General features: G+C 40.8%; 1 protein-coding gene across 1 annotated transcript in view; it reads left to right on the forward strand.

Annotated features, from left to right (window-relative positions):
- LOC109912514 (receptor-type tyrosine-protein phosphatase gamma-like) overlaps positions 1 to 19430 on the forward strand; it is a 767972-nt gene that overhangs the window by 691680 nt on the left and 56862 nt on the right. Inside the window, exons 14-15 of the mRNA XM_048606500.1 lie at positions 1238 to 1329; positions 18349 to 18440. Of these exons, the coding sequence (XP_048462457.1) occupies positions 1238 to 1329; positions 18349 to 18440 (184 nt within the window). The remainder of the gene's footprint in view (positions 1 to 1237; positions 1330 to 18348; positions 18441 to 19430) is intronic.

Here is a 19430-nt window from a genome sequence, read left to right on the forward strand (position 1 = left end):
TTACAAATAAGTCTACATACATCAAGGACTGTCTTTCATGCTGTGTTCATCCAGCTCTACACCTTGTTATCTCTGAATCTGTTATAAGAGTTTTGTGCTATCATTCAAAATACTGCAGCCTCATTAATTATCTTTGGAATTGCTATCATTTATTCCTCTATAAGTAGAGAATCAAGTATTTTAATACTTTGTGTGATAAGATACCAACAAATAATCAAAGCTTTTAGCTGTAGTTGTGTTATGGTGAGTGCCTTAATTAGCAGACAGTAATTACTGCTCAGTAATTATACTGTGTGAGATCACCACGTATATAGCAGAACATTGCTTTGGAAAAAACATTAAAGACATTTCTTGTTTTCTGGGTTATACAAATAAATTTACATAAATCAAGAATTGACAACATTAGGGGTATATGCTGGAGCTCCCAAAATGGTTTATTAAGGGCATCATTGCAACAGAATAATCCTTTTGTTAAAAGCCCCTGATGAACTTAGTAGTCCCTCCTCCTGTCACAAGAGCACTAGGAGGCTCATTTGATATTCAGTTCCAGCCCAAGGAAAGTCATTAAATCAGATGAGCAATGACGCTGGAGTTTTAGAGTCCAGCTTCAGTCAACATCACCATGCAAAGACTGTTCACAGCTCTGTGTGATTTTCTTGTCCGTGCCTTCTCAATGATGACCAATTTGTGCTCGTTACTTTGCATCAAGTACAGGTAAAATATTGAGAGGTTGTGATTCCACATATCTTTTACTAACAGAAACTGTTTTGCTTGAATCCCCCTTTGTGATGTGATGTTTCCATCCTTGTTGGGCCCCAGGCTGCTCCTCAGGCCATTTAGGAGCATATCTATTGATTTCTCTTTCTCAGCTGCTGTAATTCAGTTTTGTATTATTCTTTCATATTGCCTCAAAATGATAGACAGAGAAATATCATGTTATTTTTAAACTTTAACTAAAAAAGATACAAGTGTAACTTTGTTTGGTTTAAAAACTGATGTATGTTGCCTTTGATGTATTTCCAGGGGAAGAGGAAAGATTTAGGTTAACAGTTATTTTAATTGTTCGTGCACATTTTTCAAAGACCCATCAGAAATTCTTAAATGATTAACAATAAAGAACAAATTTAAATGATGGCAGTATGCCAGTGGTTTATTTACAAGCACCCACAATTTCAAAGACTTTGGTCCATGCATACAGTTTTCCAAAGAATAAGCACATTGTTTATTTTCTCTTCAGAAAATGTTTTCAGACAGCACACTTCTACGTGGAGGACAGCAGTTCACCACGAGTGGTTCCTAATGAAAGCATTCCCATTATCCCAATTCCAGGTAAGTCAGTTATTCTTTATTCCTTGGATTACTTTTTGCATATGTTGAAACACAATCTGCAAATACCATTTAGTTCACGTTCAAACCGACACAACTTAGGCAATCTACGTAAAACAAATATCCTACAAAGTTAGTCTCTAATTTAGCTATGATTGTACAAAGAACTCTGTTGAATAGGTCTATGGCACATTTATATTTTCAAGGTAATCATGAACTGATGAATTTATTACTCAAAACATTGATTAGATAGAATGTCTTTATTATCTTATACTAAAAATATCATTTTGATAAAACGTTTAACTGCAACGCTGGTCTTGTAGATGTGTATGAATTGAGAGATTACAAAAAACATAAGACCATTGATTTCATTCAAAGTTGCAATCTGAAATCCCAATGAAGGTTAACAGTGATTTATAATAGCGTAATTTAACCTGGTTGGTGCAGAGAGCTGGAAAGGAGGGGGAAGGGTAGCTGATTCCAGAGATAGATGACAAATTTGCCTATGTTTGACTCAGAAAGTATTTATTTGTGAGTATAATATAGACAAGAGGATTGTTTCAGAAACCACTAGGTAGATTGTTGGTGTTTTCTATTGAGCAATTTGAAATGCTGTTATTTTTGGTCTAAAGTATCATTGGTGCATAATATTCAAAGTTCTCATTAAATTTCTCATTTAAAGTTCTCGTCAAAGGTCTCTAAATTATATTTCAAGCATTTGAGTTTCCTCGTGGTTCTTATTGGCCGACTTTTTAATGCTGAGGACTTGTATGATGCTGTTTTTCTTGTCCATCAAAAATCTGTCAATAGAATGATAAGAGTATGCCACAAAACATTGATTTGATTGTTGACTGTAAGAATGCAACTATATACTTTTCACAGTACACTTTACTTTCATCAGTGCCTTCTTAGCATGATGGCAGAAGCATTAAGGTTAAAGTTGCATAAATATTAATCCTTAGATAAGGGATCAGATATTTCCCCAATTGGTAGTTGCACACACTAAGGTCTGCTAGAATAATATTGGGTAGCTAAATGTAAAGAATTTGCTTTTCATGATTTTACTTGCAGTGCCACTATGAAGCAAAGGTGAATGCTTAATGTTTTATTCCTCTGTGCAGTAGTTAAACTGGTCTGCCTGGATAAATTATCTTCATCGACTGCCTGTCACGGGTTTTCACTGGGTGCTGTTGATCACTGTCTTCTGTTCATTCACTTTGAATAATTGTCCCTGTCTGTCTATTGACAAGTGTACACATCAGGCCTAGAGAAGCAGATTGCAGATGAACACACAGTTTACTCTGACAGCAGAACCCCGCTGGACTATAAATGCTGTGATTTTTTAGAGTTTTGGTTTTAGTTTCTACACAGTGTACTGTTATCCTGATCATGAGAGAGCTCCAGAATTTTGCTTTAACTTCATGCATATATGTCACAAGGCAGTAAAATTTGTGAGCTTTCTGATCATTTATTCTCAAGAGTTTAATTAGAATAAACCCAAGGCTTATAAATATAAAAGCATACAAAGGTAATAGCAGGAAAAGATCAGCTGGTTGACTAAGCCTACGCCACACTGTCATGATGCCTTAAGCATCATGATTCACAATGTTGCTTCACTTCATAGTAAACATATAGCTATTAAAAAGCTGACAGTTAAAATACCTCAATGTTACTGAGGCAACTGTTCCCTACTTTGAAGTCATCTGGCCACGCAGTTTATGTACATGGGCAAGTTCTCATCTTGACCATGTGCTGTAATAAAGCACTAAACAAAGATCAAATAGTTTCCACTTGGACAAAGAGAAGCAGTCAGTTTCTCCCAGTGCATCTGTATGACAGCATTAGCAGCGACCTGAGAATCTGATCTTGTTGTTGGCAACATGCATAATGGAAGCATGTGAATTTCAATAGAAATTTTAATTCTTGGGATTGTGTTTTAATACTCAGTCTAGCAGTTGTGTGATGTTCTGTGCACCAAAAATCAAATATGCAGGAATGATTCTTGTGTCTGAAGTATAGGTGCAAGGCATATCTAATATTTGACCTAGACCTCATTATCTAAGCAGAGCCAGTACCTTCAGATTTCAGAAATAGTAGGAACTGCCGATGCTGGAGAATCTGAGATAACAAGGTGTAGAGCTGGATGAACACAGCAGGCCAAGCAGCATCAGAGGAGCAGGAAGGCTGACGTTTCGGGCCGAGACCCTTCTTCAGAAAGCGGGGAGGGGAAGGGGGTTCTGAAATAACTGGGGAGAGAGGGGGAGGTGGATAGAAGATGGATAGAGGAGAAGATAGGTGGAGAGGAGACAGACAGGTCAAAGAGGCGGGGATGGAGCCAAGAAAGATGAGCGTAGGTGGGGAGGTAGGGAGGAGATAGGTCAGTCCAGGGAGGACGGACAGGTCAAGGGGGCGGGATGAGGTTAGTAGGTAGGAGATGGGGGTGGGGCTTGAGGTGGGAGGAGGGGATAGGTGGGAGGAAGGACAGGTTAGGGAGGAGGGGACGAGCTGGGCTGGTTTTGGGATGCGGTAGAGGTTAGGGAGATTTTGAAGCTCGTGAAGTCCACATTGATACCATTGGACTGCAGGGTTCCCAAGCGGAATATGAGTTGCTGTTCCTGCAACCTTCGGGTGGCATCATTGTGGCACTGCAGGAGGCCCAGGATGGATATGTCTTCTGAGGAATGGGAGGGGGAGTTCAAATGGTCCGTGACTGGGAGGTGCAGTTGTTTAGTGCGAACCGAGCATAGGTGTTCTGCAAAGCAGTCCCCAAGCCTCCGCTTGGTTTTCCCGATGTACAGGAGGCCACAACGGGAACAGCGGATGCAGTGTACCACATTAGCACATCTGCAGGTGAACATCTGCTTGATGTGGAAAGTCTTCTTGGGGCCTGGGATGGGGGTGGCGGGGGGAGGTGTAGGGGCAGGTGTAGCACTCCCTGCGGTTGCAGGGAAAAATGCCGGGTGTGGTGGAGCTGGAGAGGAGTGTGGAGTGGACAAGGGAGTCACGGAGAGAGTGGTCCCTCTGGAAAGCAGATAAGGGTGGGGAGGGAAAAATGTCTTTGGTGGTGGGGTCAGATTGCAGATGGCGGAAGTGTCGGAGGATGATGCGTTGGATCCGGAGGTTGGTGGGGTGGTACGTGAGGACGAGGGGGATTCTGTTTTGGTTGTTATTGCGGGGAAGGGGTGTGAGGGATGAGTTGCAGGAAATGCGGGAGACACAGTCAAGGGCGTTCTCGACCACTGAGGGGGGGAAGTTGCGGTCCTTGAAAAACGAGGACATCTGAGATTTAGGGGAGTGGAATGCCTCATCCTGGGCGCAGATGCGGTGGAGGCGAAGGAATTGGGAATAGGGGATGGCATTTTTGCAGGAAGGTGGGTGGGAGGAAGTGTATTCTCGATAGCTGTGGGAGTCGGTGGGCTTGAAATGGATATCGCACTAAACAACTGCACCTCCCAGTCGCGAACCATTTCAACTCCCCCTCCCATTCCTCAGAAGACATGTCCATCCTGGGCCTCCTGCAGTGCCACAATGATGCTACCCGAAGATTGCAGGAACAGCAACTCATATTCCGCTTGGGAACCTTGCAGCCCAATGGTATCAATGTGGACTTCACAAGCTTCAAAATCTCCCCTCCCCCTACCGCATCCCAAAACCAGCCCAGCTCGTCCCCGCCTCCCTAACCTGTCCTTCCTCCCACCTCAAGCCCCACCCCCATCTCCTACCTACTAACATCATCCCGCCCCCTTGACCTGTCCGTCCTCCCTGGACTGACCGATCTCCTTCCTACCTCCCCACCTACACTCATCTTTACTGGCTCCATCCCCGCCTCTTTGACCTGTCTGTCTCCTCTCCACCTATCTTCTCCTCTATCCATCTTCTATCTGCCTCCCCCTCTCTTCCTATTTATTTCAGAACCCCCTTCCCCTCCCCCATTTCTGAAGAAGGGTCTAGGCCCGAATCGTCAACTTTCCTGCACCTCTGATGCTGCTTGGCCTGTTGTGTTCATCCAGTTCTACACCTTGTTACCTTCAGATTTCAGTTAGTTTTGAACTATTTTACCAACTCGAATGACATGTTTCTGTTACAATAAATGGTTGAAGAAATTGGACATTCTTCACAACAGTTGAGTAAGTTAAGGGTGAAAACAGATGGGTTTTTGAGTCCATAAAAATTTTAAACAGGTAAACAGTTATAGTTTTTTTTAACCACTTGACAAGTTAGTACAAAGTGGACATAAACGTAAAACAATTGCAAAAAATAATTAAACAGGAGGTGCTTCTTTACTCAGTTGGTGATTAGATGTGGAGATCTTTGCCGTAAACAATCATTGAGACAGAACTCTTTTTTTTAAAAAGTAAATTAGTAGCTTTACCTAGCGGATACAAAGAGCATGTGGGAGGATTAGACTCAATCACTTTTAAAGAAAACAATGACACTGACTTGTGTACCAAACAACCTCTTTGTACTATATTTCACCCTGGTTCTAATTTTCTGTGTCTTATTGTTTGAAAAAATATCAATCATTATGTTCAGTCCGATTCACCTTTGAAAATCTTTTTTTCATGTTAGGTAAGACAGTCAAGGTTCCTGCATTGATTATTATTTTCATTTTGACCTTTTGACATTCTATAACCCCTTGAAATCCAGCTATGCTTACCAAAACAGGCAACCTTTGGACTTCTTTCTTCTTAAGTAGCTTTTCTTGCAACATGGTCAGAAGTGTTTGCTGGCCTGTTCAGAATTCAAGCAAATTTTCTGTCTAAAGTTTAGACATACTCTGCTCCAGTTTGTTTTATTCTTTCATGGGAAGCACGTGTCACTGGCTAGACCAGAATCCATTGCCCATCCCTAATTGACTGGAGAAGGTGGTGATAAGCCGTCATCTTGAACTGCTGCAGTCCATGTAGTGCACACATCCCACAGTGCTGTTAGCAAGTTCTAGGATTTTAACAGTGTAGGAATGTTGACATTGCTCCACATCAGAATGATGTGTGGTTTAGAGAGGGAATTACAAATGGTGGTGTCTCCATGTATCTGTTACACTTGTCTTTCTAGATATTAGACATCAGAGGTTTAGAAGGTGCTGTCAAAGAAGTCTTGGTGACTTGCTACGGCAAATATGTGGATGATCCATTCTGATTCATTTTGTGTTGTTGGTGAAAGGAGTGGATATTGGTGAATGTGGTGCCATTCAAGTAGGCTGTTTTGTCCTAGCTAGTGTTAAGCTTCTTTAGTGTTATCAAGGCTGCATTCACAGACAGGCAAGTATGGGGTATTCCATCACACTCCTGATTTGTGTCATCTAGATGATAGACAGGTGCTGGGGATGCAGGAGGTGAGTTAGATCACTAGATTCTGACCTGCTCTTTTTGCCACATTATTAATATGGTTGATCCATTTGAGTTTCTAGTCAAAATCTTGCTAACTATACAGATGGAATGTTTCAGTACCTCAGAAACAGTGAATGGTGTTGAAAACTCTAATCATCAGTGAAAATCCCCACTTCTGGCTTTCGGGAAAGAATGTATTTGTTGAAGCAGCTGAAGTTTGTTGGCCATAGGACACTACATGAGAAACTCCTGCAGCAATGTCCTGGCACAGCTGGTAAATCTCCAGCCACAACTTCCTTTGTGCTAAGTATAACTCCAATCAGTGGAGAGTTTTTCCTTTGATTCCCATTGACTCCTGTTTTGCTAGGGCACCATGATACCATATTCTGTCAAATGCTGCGTTGATATTCAAGGGGAGTAACTTCTACCTCACCTCTTGACTTCAGCTATTTAGTCCATGATTGAAACAAAGCTGAACTGAGGTCAGCACCTGAGTGTTGTAGCAGTTCTGTAACAGCTTGACTAGGATGTGGCTAGTTCTGGAACACAAATATTCAGGACAATTGCTTTCATAGCCTTTCCAGCACCTAGAGTTTTCACATTTCTTGATATCACATGTAGTGAATCAAATTGGCTGAAAACTGGCACCTCTGTTGTTGGGACATGCAGAAGGTGGCTGAAATAGATCATCCGCTTGGCATTTCTAGTTGAAAATGGTTACAAATACTATAGCTTTGTCTTTTGCAGTGATAAGCTGACCTCGCTCGTTGAAGATCGAGATATTTGTGGATCCTCATCCTCCTGCTGGTGGTTTAGGTGTCCACCATCATTCACATCTAGATGTGGCAGGATTGCAGAGCTTAGACCTGATCAGTTACTTATGAGATCACGTAATACTGTTGATTTACCAAGCCTTGTTTACAAATCATTACGTTTTCCTGATTATTTGAGCATTAAACTAGCGGTAATAAAGATGTGGAACATTGAGGACTGTGGCCAAACTGCATTTTAGAACATAAGACTGAACCTTGAACAGCTCAGGTTGCATGTTCCAACTAATAGACTTTACTGCTAATCCTTTTTTAAAAAAAATGATTGTTTCAATAAAAGATTTTCTTGATTTTTTTTTTTGTTTGAGGAGATTGTCCAGTTGCTGTTGGTTTGGTAGGTACATAAGTTGTAGATTGCTCCTAGGCTTCGTGAAAGAAACAGAGGTTGCCTGTCTGACTTAGCAGTTATTTTCTGCACAACAGTCCCTGGATTCTGATGATTCTTCTACACAACTGTTTCTTTGAGATTGGAAAGATGTTGAGCATCAATTAGGGGAGGCAACAGAAGACTAACGAGCCAGCTGGAGAGCCAATGAAAATCCTGCATCTCCTCTTTGAGGGAAGATTCAGTTTCACTCAAAACCCCAGGGTTGGAGGTCCTGCTAACCAAAAGCTGCTGGCCAATCAAGGGTCTGCAGATCTCTTGATTAGCAATGCGGCTGAGGAGTATGATATCAGGAGTGATACCAGGACAATATCTTTTTGAGCTGTGCTATTGTCACTCGATTCCAGACCAAAGGTGAGTAATGGTGGGATGGAGTTTTCAGGGTGTGGGCTATGGACAAGGAGGGTCAGTGGCAATTTAGGGAATGGCTTACAGCAGGCCTGTCTCCCTTTCTGATGTTTGGTTTCTCAATCAAGGGCTGAGTGTCTTTGAACTGGGATTCCCCCAGGGCTTGCGAGCATCCTTTAAAAAGTATACTTTTCAGGCTTCCAGCATGACAGTTCCCTCACTCACTGTTGGGTGGAAATTAGTGGCTGCTGAATAAAATTGCTGTATTAAAGGCCTTAATTAGTGGTGATATGGGAAAGCTAACCATAGCCTTCATGGTATAGACTTAATCAGAGTTAAGGCAGGAAGGCAATGAAGCTCCCCATCTGTCTCATTAAATTCCCTACTATCACCAAACTGGCAATGGGGACAGTATTAAAATCAGTCATGTGGTGAATTGTAGAAGCAATTCTATTTCCTTGCCAGTCTATTGGCAAGGAAAAGGTCGAGTATTGTCCTGATTTCTTCATTTAAACAGTTTGTCAAAATGAGCCAATGTACAATGAAATTGTGTTCAGCATTCCTAACAATGAAACAACCTATCAACCTGTCTCAACCCAGTGGGAGAATTAAGGCCTCTGGCAGCCATACAGACATTTTTATAAAGCTGCAGCATGCTTAGTTACCTGGCAACCAGAGACAATAGCACCTATTCAGAAAAGAGCATTCAGTATTTGTTAACCAATAAATAGTTGTGTTTGAAATATTACCTACATCTTTTATAATTAGTAAATTATTTCATTGTCTACCACCTACGATGATGTGCAATGCTATCTCTCCAGCTCAGCTCCAGGACTGTTTAGAAACATAGGAAATAGGCGCAGGAATAGGTCATATGGCCTTTCAGTCCTGCACCACCATTCAATATGATCGTGGCTAATCATGCAATCTCGGTATCCCATTCCTGCCCCCTCCCCATATCCCTTGATTCCTTTAGCCACAAGGGTCATTTCCAGCTGTCTCTTGAATATATCTTACAAATTGGCCCCAACAGCTTTCTGTGGTAGAGAATTCCACAGGTTCACAACTCTCTGAATGAAGAAATTCTTCCTCATCTCAGTCCTGAATGGCTTACCCCTTATTCTTAGACTGTGACCCCTAGTTCTGGACTTCCCCAACATCGGGAACATTCATCCCATATCTAGCCTGTCCAGTCCCATCAAGATTTTATATGTTTCTATGAGAAACCCCCTCATTCTTCTAAATTCCAGCGAGTACAAGCCCAGTCGATCTATTCTTTCTTCATATGTCAGTCCTGCCATCCCGGAAACAGTATAGTAGTGAACCTTTGCTGGGCTCCGTTAATAGCAAGAATGTCCTTCCTCAGACAAGGAGACCAAAACTGCACAAAATACTGAAGGTGTGGCCTTACCAAGGCCCTGTATAACTCCAGCAAGACACCCCTACTCTTATACTCAGATTCTCTCACCATGAAGGTCAGCATGCCTTTAGCTTTCCTCACTGCCTGCTGCACCTGCATGCTGCCCTTCAGCGACACCCCACTCTCTCATTGCACCTCTCCTTTTCCTAAACTGACGCTGTTCAGATAATAATTTGCCTTCCTGTTTTTGCAACCAAAGTGGATAACGTTACATTTATCTACATTACATTGCATTTGCCAAGTATTTGTTCACTCAGCCAGTCTGTCCAAGTCACCCTTCAACCTCTTAGCATCCTCCTCACAGCAGACACTGCCGCCCAGCTTAGTATCATTTGCAGATTTTAGATATGGCATTCAATTCCTTCGTCCAAGTCATTAACAGATATTGTGAACAGCATGGTTCAAGCACTGAACCCTGCAGCACCCCACTTGTCACTGACTGCCACTCCAAAAAGGATCCATTTATTCCAAACCTTTGCTTCCTGTCTGCCAACCAGTTCTCTATCCATATCAATATGTTACTTTCAATACCATAAGCTTTAATTTTCCTTACTAATCTCTTGTGTGGGACCTTGTCAGAAGTCTCTTGAAAGTCCAGATACACAACATCTACTGATTCACCCTTGTCTACACTACTGGTCACCTTCTCGAAATCTTCCAGAAGATATGTCAAGCATGATTTCCCGTTAGTGAATCCATGCCGACTTGGACTAATTCTGTTGCTACTTTCCAAATGCTCAGTTATTACATCCTTAATAATTGACTCCAGCATTTTCTCCACCACCGATGTCAAGCGAACCAGCTGATAATTCCCTGTTTTATCTCGACTGCCTTTTCCAAAAAGTGGGGTTACATTAGCTACTATCCAATTCATTGGAACTCTTCCAGAGTCTACAGAATGCTGGAAAATGATCACCAATGCATCTGCTATTTCTAGCGCCACTTCCTTGAGCACTCTGGGATGAAGAGCACCAGGCCCTGTGGACTTATCAGGTTTTAATCCCATCAATTTCCCAATATCATTTCCTCACTAAGAAGATTTCCTTCAGTTCCTCCTTTACGCTTGACCCTCTGTCCTCCTGCATTTCTGGAAGGCTTTATGTTATCTCCTTAGTGAAGACAGATCCAAAGTATTTGTTCAACTGGTCTGCCGTTTCTTTTTTTGTCCATTATGAATTCACCTGATTCTAACTGCAACGGACCTACATTTGCCTTCACTCATTTTTTTCTCTTCACATATCAATAGAAGTTTTTGCAGTCAGTTTTTATGTTTTCCAAAATCTTACTTTCATATTCTATTTCTCCCAGTCCTCAGGTTTGCTGCTTTTTCTAGACAATTTATATACCTCCTCTTTGGCTTTAACACTGTCCCTGATTTCCCTTGTTAGCCATGGTTAAACCACCTTCCCTGTTTTACTCTTACCTGTTAGGGATGTACAATTGTTGAAGTTCATCTATGTGTCCTTTAAATGTCTGCCATTGCCTATCCACTGTCAACCCCCTGAGTATCCTTGGCCAACTTATCCAAGCCAATGCATGCCTCCTACCATCAAAGTTAGCTTTCTTTAAGTTCAGGACCCCAGTCTCAGATTTAACGGTGTCACTTTCCACCTTAATGATGAATTCTACCATATCATGGTCACTCTCCTCCAAAGGATCTCTCACTACAATGTTGCTAATTAGCCCCCTCTTATTACACAATACCCAGAAGACAGTAAGTCAGAAGTCAAACAACATCAGGTTATATGAACACAGCAAGCCAAGCAGCATCAGAGGAGCAGGAAAGCTGACGTTTCGGGCCTAGACCCTTCTTCAGAAAGGGGGGAGGGGAAGGGGATTCTGAAATAAATAGGGAGAGAGGGGGAGGCGGATAGAAGATGGATAGAGGAGAAGATAGGTGGAGAGGAGACAGACAGGTCAAAGAGGCGGGGATGGAGCCAGTAAAGATGAGTGTAGGTGGGGAGGTAGCGAGGGGATAGGTCAGTCCAGGGAGGACGGACAGGTCAAGGGGGCGGGATGAGGTTAGTAGGTAGGAGATGGGGGTGGGGCTTGAGGTGGGAGGAGGGGATAGGTGGGAGGAAGGACAGGTTAGGGAGGAGGGGACAAGCTGGGCTGGTTTTGGGATGCAGTTGGGGGAGGGGAGATTTTGAATCTTGTGAAATCCACATTGATATCATTGGGCTGCAGGGTTCCCAAGCGAAATATGAGATGCTGTTCCTGCAACCTTCGGGTAGCATCGTTGTGGCACTGCAGGAGGCCCAGGATGGACATGTCGTCTGCGGAATGGGAGGGGGAGTTGGAATGGTTCGCGACTGGGAGGTGCAGTTGTGTGTTGCGAACCGAGCGTAGATGTTCCACAAAGACGTCCCCAAGCCTCCGCTTGGTTTCCCCGCTGTAGAGGAGGCCACAACGGGAATAGCAGATACAGTATACCACATGACCAGATGTGCAGGTGAACATCTGCTTGATGTGGAAGGTCTTCTTGGGGCCTGGGATGGGGGTGAGGGGGGGAGGTGTAGGGGCAGGTGTAGCACTTCCTGCGGTTGCAGGGAAAAGTGTCGGGTGTGGTGGAGCTGGAGAGGATTGTGGAGAGGACAAGGGAGTCACGGAGAGAGTGGTCCCTCCGGAAATCAGATAAGGGTGGGGAGGGAAAAATGTCTTTGGTGGTGGGGTCGGATTGCAGATGGCGGAAGTGTTGGAGGATGATGCGTTGGATCCGGAGGTTGGTGGGGTGGTACGTGAGGACGAGGGGGATTCTGTTTTGATTGTTATTGTGGGGAGGGGGTGTGAGGGATGAGTTGCAGGAAATGCGGGCGACACGGTCGAGGGCGTTCTTGACTACTGAGGGAGGGATGTTGCGGTCCTTGAAAAACGAGGACATCTGAGATGTTCGGGAGTGGAATGCCTCATCTTTGTCCACCCCAGTCCAACACTGGCACCTCCACATCATGGTTACCAGAAGAGCGTAATTCAACCAGTGGACACTAGCATCAATTTGTATATGGAAAAATATTTGTGAGCTTTTCACTGTACTTGGGCACCTGTGACTACAATAAATCAAATCTAATCAAAGGGATCTTGAACATTCATGAACCAAAATTCATAAGCTTATCAGAATTTCTGATTATGTTGTTTTATTAGCCCCATATTATTCAATTTCTTTGGGTCAGCTTTGGGGTTGTATGCTGGCTCATTGCTGCCCCTGAGCACTTCTGAGTTCTTCTGAAATTTAGTACTCTTATTAATGCAAAAACTTAACAACTTGCTGTTGGAAGGAATTGTGACAAATTTCAACATTACACATTAGTCAAAGATACTTTCTTATTACCAATGTACCCTTTGGAGTGACTAATAAGGCTATGAGGAGCCAGCCAGTAAATTTGTTGCAAGTGAGTAATTTAAACTACTGTTTGCAGAGAAAACAGCAAACTCCTAACAACCAAAGGCCCTTACAACAGGGAATCGTCCTGTTTTGACTAGTCTCCAGCCTGTATTAGCTTTGTGATCTTTATCATCTGATGTGTTAACACAGTAGAGTACTGCTTTGCTTGTCTACGACAGTAGACACTGGACTTCAAAGTAATTTGATACTTGTAAAGTACTTTGAGAAGTTTCTGAGAGATGTGCATGTGACAAAGATGAGGTCTTTTAAAAAAAGTTTGATTTAGAAGCTGGATTCTTTCAAAATAGTTACAATACAAAAGAAGATGAAAAGAAACTGCATCTCAGTCTTGGTCAGTGGTCAGAAGTCACATGACAGCAGGTTATAGTCCAACAGATTTATTTGAAATCACAAGCTTTCAGGGCGTAGCCCCTTCAAATAAACCTGTTGGACTATAACCTGATGTCATGTGACTTATGACTTTGTCCACCTCAGTACAACACTGGCAACTCCACATCTTGGTTGGTAGTATACCCTCAATCGAAGAGTGTGTATTTGACGAGGAGTCGAAACAGACCACTATCTGATTTTCTGTAGCCTTACGTGTAGGAGATTTTAACACCCTGGCCTCATTTGCATAGCCGTTATCAGTCTCCTGCCCAAAACTGATGAACAAGGTCAGAAATCACACGACCCACCAGGTTATAGTCCAACAAGTTTAGTTGAAAACAAAAGCTTTCGGAGTCTTATTCCTTCTTCAGGTGTCAGTGAGAGAAGTAGTATCAGACACAGAGTTTGTAAGTAAGAGATCAAAGGTTTGTTTAGTACATCCTCATCAGTGGTGTGACCCTTTGATCACTCGTGTGATCTATGACCTTGTCCACTCCAGTCCAACACCAGCACCTCCACTTAAAAATTGATGGAAGGAATTAACTGGTTGAAGCACTATTTTGGCCAAAACTGGAAAATGCTGCTGGGGTCCCAAAGGAACTGTCCCAAGCACTTAGGTAAGAGGGTGGGCAAGTTTTTGGAAATATAGGGGATTAGGATGGAATATATTTCTGCATCAAGATATGTTTATTCAGAAGATAAAACAATGGTGCAGGAACTCTGGAACTTATACCATGATGCTTAATGTAAAACAAAATTAAGGATGGGGTGGCACAGTGACTCAGTGGTTAGCGCTACTGCCTCCTGCTGCCAGGGACCTGGGTTCAATTGCAGCTTTTGTGTGGAGTTTGCATGTTCTCCCTTTGGCTGCATGGGTTTCCACCAGCTGCTCCAGTTTCCTCCCACAGTGTTAGGTGGATTGGACCTGGTAAATTTGGGGTTACGGAGATAGGGTGAGGGCTGGGTCTGGATGGAGTGTTCTCTAGAGGGTTGGTGTGTACTTGAAGGCCTCTTTCCATATTGTAGGGGTTCTGTGTGATTTTACAGGTACCTACTGAACTACTACAGTGAATTCATGTGAAACTCAGCAACTCGCAATTTCTGAAAGTAGAAAATATATGTAGACACATTCTTCAATCTTAAAGTATGCTTAAATAATGACTTTAGAAATTTATTAAAACAATTATTGCAACAAATAGTGTTGTTGACAGTTAGAAGCTGGGTATGATAAAGTTGACAAGTAGGAGTAGAAATAAAAGAAAATTAGGGAATGATGGGAGTGGTCAGGAGAACTTTTATGTTCAGACGATCATTAAAAAAATCACTCTGCTAGAAACAGGCATGATGGCTTTTATTACAATGAATATTTGGAAAAAGAAAAAGTTTAAAAGTGCACAGGGAAAGGAACTAAGTAGCAACTATTTCAAAGAATTGGCACAGAAAGCATGGGCTAAATGGCCTACATCTGTGCTGTAAAATTTTATGATACCCATCAAATTTTTGACTCCAGTTGGAATGCTTCAGTATGTGTATTATAGATCCATTCTCAGTGTATTCTGTGGGTAATTCTAACATTGTGTTGTTAATTGATTCACTGTGCAACCATAATTATTTTCCCTATCTGAGAGGTGTATAATTCAAATGAGTCTTCAATAGAATTCTGAGCTCCAGGTGCCAGATGCAGCAACATTGATTAGTTTGTAGAGAATTCATTATAGGGATGCTGGATGCATTTAACAATACATTGCATCAACTATCATCAGGAGCAGAGTTGCCCAGAGAAGGATTTAAATACACACACTGGGGAGGAAGAATTCAGTGCAAGATTCTCTATTTTTTGACACAAAATGGACATTAGTTTTCGAAGCTTCATATTGTGATCTGCCATGCCCAATGTGGACCAAAAGTGTGCCAGATACCTGGTTAGTTTTGCTGATTTATAGTGATCTTCCTGAAAGCAGTAGATGTCTTATATATTATATATAAATTCAATGCTATTGTGCTCAGTATGTTGAGAAGAAAACTCTTTCGTTCCTCTCCAGTAGCTTAAGTTTTATGCATTTGTTCCCCTTCCATCATGAATTCAAAATTCAAGTTGTAGTTCACATGATAAAACTGACATGAAATTCTACAGCAGCCGAGTTCTTATTGTATTGGGTTTAATGGGTGAAAGTTATTTGCCAATAAGCTTAATATTTCATCTGCTTATTTATTTATGTATTAGTGAATTTCAGCACTTAAATTTGAATTGGTTGTGTAGGTTCTCATTAGCTTTATACAGGGTAGGTAAGTACAAGTATGAACTTACTACAGGAATCAACCTTTAATGGATCTTATTGTGTTTATTTGTTCTCTGCTTTGCATATTCTTACACCATGCATAAAAAATAAAAATCTTGGGATTTTTGATCATATTTCCCCATTATACAAATAATTTCAACACCATGATTTAAGACAAAGCAACCCACATGATTGGCATCCCATCCACCACCTGAAACACTCACTATTTCCACCACTGGTATAATGTAGCTGCAGTGTGTACTGTCTACAAAATGCACTGCAGCAGCCAGCCATCACTTCCTTGACAGCATCACCTAATCCTGCAACCTCTGCTTCTGAGAAAAACAAGTTGTAAAGGGACTTGGGAACAGCACAAGCTCCCCCCTCAAATCACATACTATTTGACTTGGGACTACATTGCCGTTCCTGTACTGAAAACTAAAAATGCTGAAGATCACAGCAGGTCAGGCAGCATCCACGGAGGAAAAGCAACCTAACGTTTTGAGTCTAGATGAAAAATCATCTGGACTCAAAACATTAGGTTGCTTTTTCTCCAATGTTAGCTTGCATTCTCTCCATGGATGCTGCCTAATGCGCGTGATCTCCCGCATATTTGTTTTCAGTACAGAATTACTGTACAGTACAGAATCCAGCATCTGCAGTAACTTGCTCCTACATTGCTATTCCTGTCTTGTTGCTCGGTCAAAATTTTGCAATTTTCTACCTAAAGAACAGTGGAGAAGTACCTTTGCCAGATGGATTACAGCGGTGCAAGAAGATGGCTCACCACCATCTTTTGAAGAGCAATGAGCACTGTTCTATTGCAGAAAGCTAGTCGATGAAGAACAGAATCCAATCTTTATTCAGTCTTCTATTTATTTAGAATGAAACATTATAAGCAACACCTCCCAATTTACCATATAAAAGTTTGAGTTTTTTTTATTTGTGCTGAGCGAAATTCCATTTATGCTTTTTTCTTGCATATAGTTAAATGAAACTGACATAAGATTTACAAGGAGTGGGTATGAAATGCTGACCTTGCCAGCGATGCCCACATCAAATGAATGAATTGAAAGAAAATAAGCTACAGTGGAGATGACTACAATTCCATTTTTTTTTGCTGTAAAAGTGCTACATTTAGAATTAAAATTATCTATTCTATCCTCCTTGTATTTCAAATGAATTGCTCCCAAGAAATCCAATTTCTTCAAGTAAGACTAGTTTAATATTGGATAAATTTTAACGTTATTTATTTTGCCTTTTGTACAAGCTTGTAATCTTTCACAGAGTCTAATATTGAGAGTAATCAAATTAAGCCAGCCTGGTATAAAAGGAGAAATGGTGATACTCCAAAGTAGAACAATCAACAACTCAGAAGAAGTCAGGCTAGGATTTGCTTGGTGACATCTTGAACAAAAAGATCCTACCTAAAACTTTAACAAAAAGAGAAAGTGCTGGACTGATTTTCTCCAGCACTTCCTGTTTTTGTTTCAGATTTCCAGCATTCTCAGTTCTTTGTTTTATCACCTAAACTTTATTCTCTATCTTAAATTGGTGCATGCATTCCAGCAATTTCTATTTTAATTTTCAATTCCAGAATCTTTTTAAGTGAAGTCTGTGTAATAATACTGATCAGTTAGAGAAAATACATAATAATCTATTTTTTCACATGCATTTAACTGCTCAAATGCCAATAAAAATAATTTGATGCAGTAATTTGAGGTAATTAACGTTGAGAGAGACTCAAGGACAAAACAGCATATTCAAATCGTCAATGATAGCTGCTTCTCAGTTTAATTTGTATCGTTAGTTTTTCCTGTTTCTACTTGTCTGAGCTCATTCTACCACACAAATACTCACAAGACTTTGATGTTTCAGATATCAGCTGGGAAAATTACTTTAACCCTCGCAGAATGTCAAATTGCAAATTTTATCTCAAATTCCACTTTACAGTATCTCAGTGTGCATTTTCTACAAACACAGAAATGATTTTTTAAAAACATTCAATGAAGGCATTGCTTTATGTTCCCTCTTGTAACCTTTCCTTGGCTTGAATTTATAATTGAAACAATAGAACAGATGCATTTTTTTTTTGCATGGAAGAGAATTGAAGCAGAAGATTGTATTAAACTGCACAATTTTTTTTATTATTTGTGCAGTATCCTTCCAGATCCAGTGACTTAGAGTCATGTTTTGTTGTACTTTTTTCACGTTGATTCGTATTGATATAAATTTAATTTCCTGCTTTTAAAATCAGACCATGTTGCTGAATTATTTGGAATATGCAAGAAAAAAAGTTTGTTTTGATGCCAAGGACACAAAGATAATATTGGGTCTTTTACCTCCTATTGAGCTCAGGTGTGTTTTTCATCTCAAAACATTAAATAAATAATTAAAGCTCTCTATTCCCACCCAAATGCATTCATTGAAATGTAATCCCAAAGCAGTTCTAGTTCGCCAAATGTGTTGCATTTTGATTAGTTTTCATCAAAGCTGATTTATGTATATTAGTTAAGTCTGAAGCATTTTTGAGATTTACAGACAAGTAACACCAGTTCAGCATTTTGCGCAAAAAGATATTAATTGGACCAAACTCGTGAACCTCTTCTGTAATTATGTTAGTAACCTAGCAACATTTTTATTTGTTCTTTCTTGCAGATGATATGGAGGCCATTCCAGTCAAGCAGTTTGTAAAGCACATAAATGAACTGTATACCAATAACCAACATGGATTCTCTGAGGAATTTGAGGTAAGTTGGTTTTGCATTAATTCCTAAAATTTTTAAGAATAGGTGCCCTTTTTGCTTTTGTAGTGATTTTTATTTTGGGTAAATTAGAGATTGGTCACTACAGAGTACTATTTTATGGTGTAATATAATTTAAACAAAATTGTATAATGGAAGCAAATGGCTGAAACAACAAAAAGAGTTCCATTCCTTTTTTTTCTATTTCACAGTTGTAATAATTTATAACTTTCTATTTCACCTCTTAACTTATAATGTGTTACTTTCCCACAGTAATTTATGGGAATAATAAAAGTGTTTATTCCTTTGAAGTTCCATAGTTTCATTTTGAACGCATAAAAATATGTGGAGATTACTGGAAACAATCCTGGATCATTCCATGTATGAAGACAAAGTATACTGGATGGAGTACAATACTAGGAAGTTTTAGATTTTTTTTTAAAATGGGGAACTATATTTCAGATTGGTTCAAGAGGCACTTTAGTGTTCCTTGCTGTCAACTGTCTATGACTGCACAGTTTTTGCATTTCCTGCTTTAGGGCTGGAAAATACTACACTGGTTTAAGCACAGCATATGTCTGCATCTTGGAGCACTCTCATGAAGAACTGTTGCTGAAATTCGGATTGGAGTGCTGCTTGTTCTCCTGCATGTCATCCCTTTCAAGATTCAGAGAGCCTCATGATATCCACTTCCTGCATTCTTCGATGTGATCTCTTCCAGCTGCTGTGCTTCATTGACTGTTTGTGTATCTTGTTGAAAAAAACCCATATTTTAATCTTTTTTAACCTTCTTCAGTCTCGATTTTAAACTCCCAAGATGGTACAAATCTTGCCTTTAGAAAAGCAGGACAATTTCGGACCTGGGTTGGCCCATGAGCTCCCACAGTGACTGCTCTTGGTTAAGTAACAAGGAAGCATACTTCAAAAAATTGATCCCTTCCCATAGGTTAGATTATTTTATCTTCCTTCCGTCACTACAGCTGAATTAGCTGAGCC

Source organism: Rhincodon typus, chromosome 16 (genome assembly GCF_021869965.1).
Source record: "Rhincodon typus isolate 14 chromosome 16, sRhiTyp1.1, whole genome shotgun sequence".
Taxonomy (NCBI): domain Eukaryota; kingdom Metazoa; phylum Chordata; class Chondrichthyes; order Orectolobiformes; family Rhincodontidae; genus Rhincodon; species Rhincodon typus.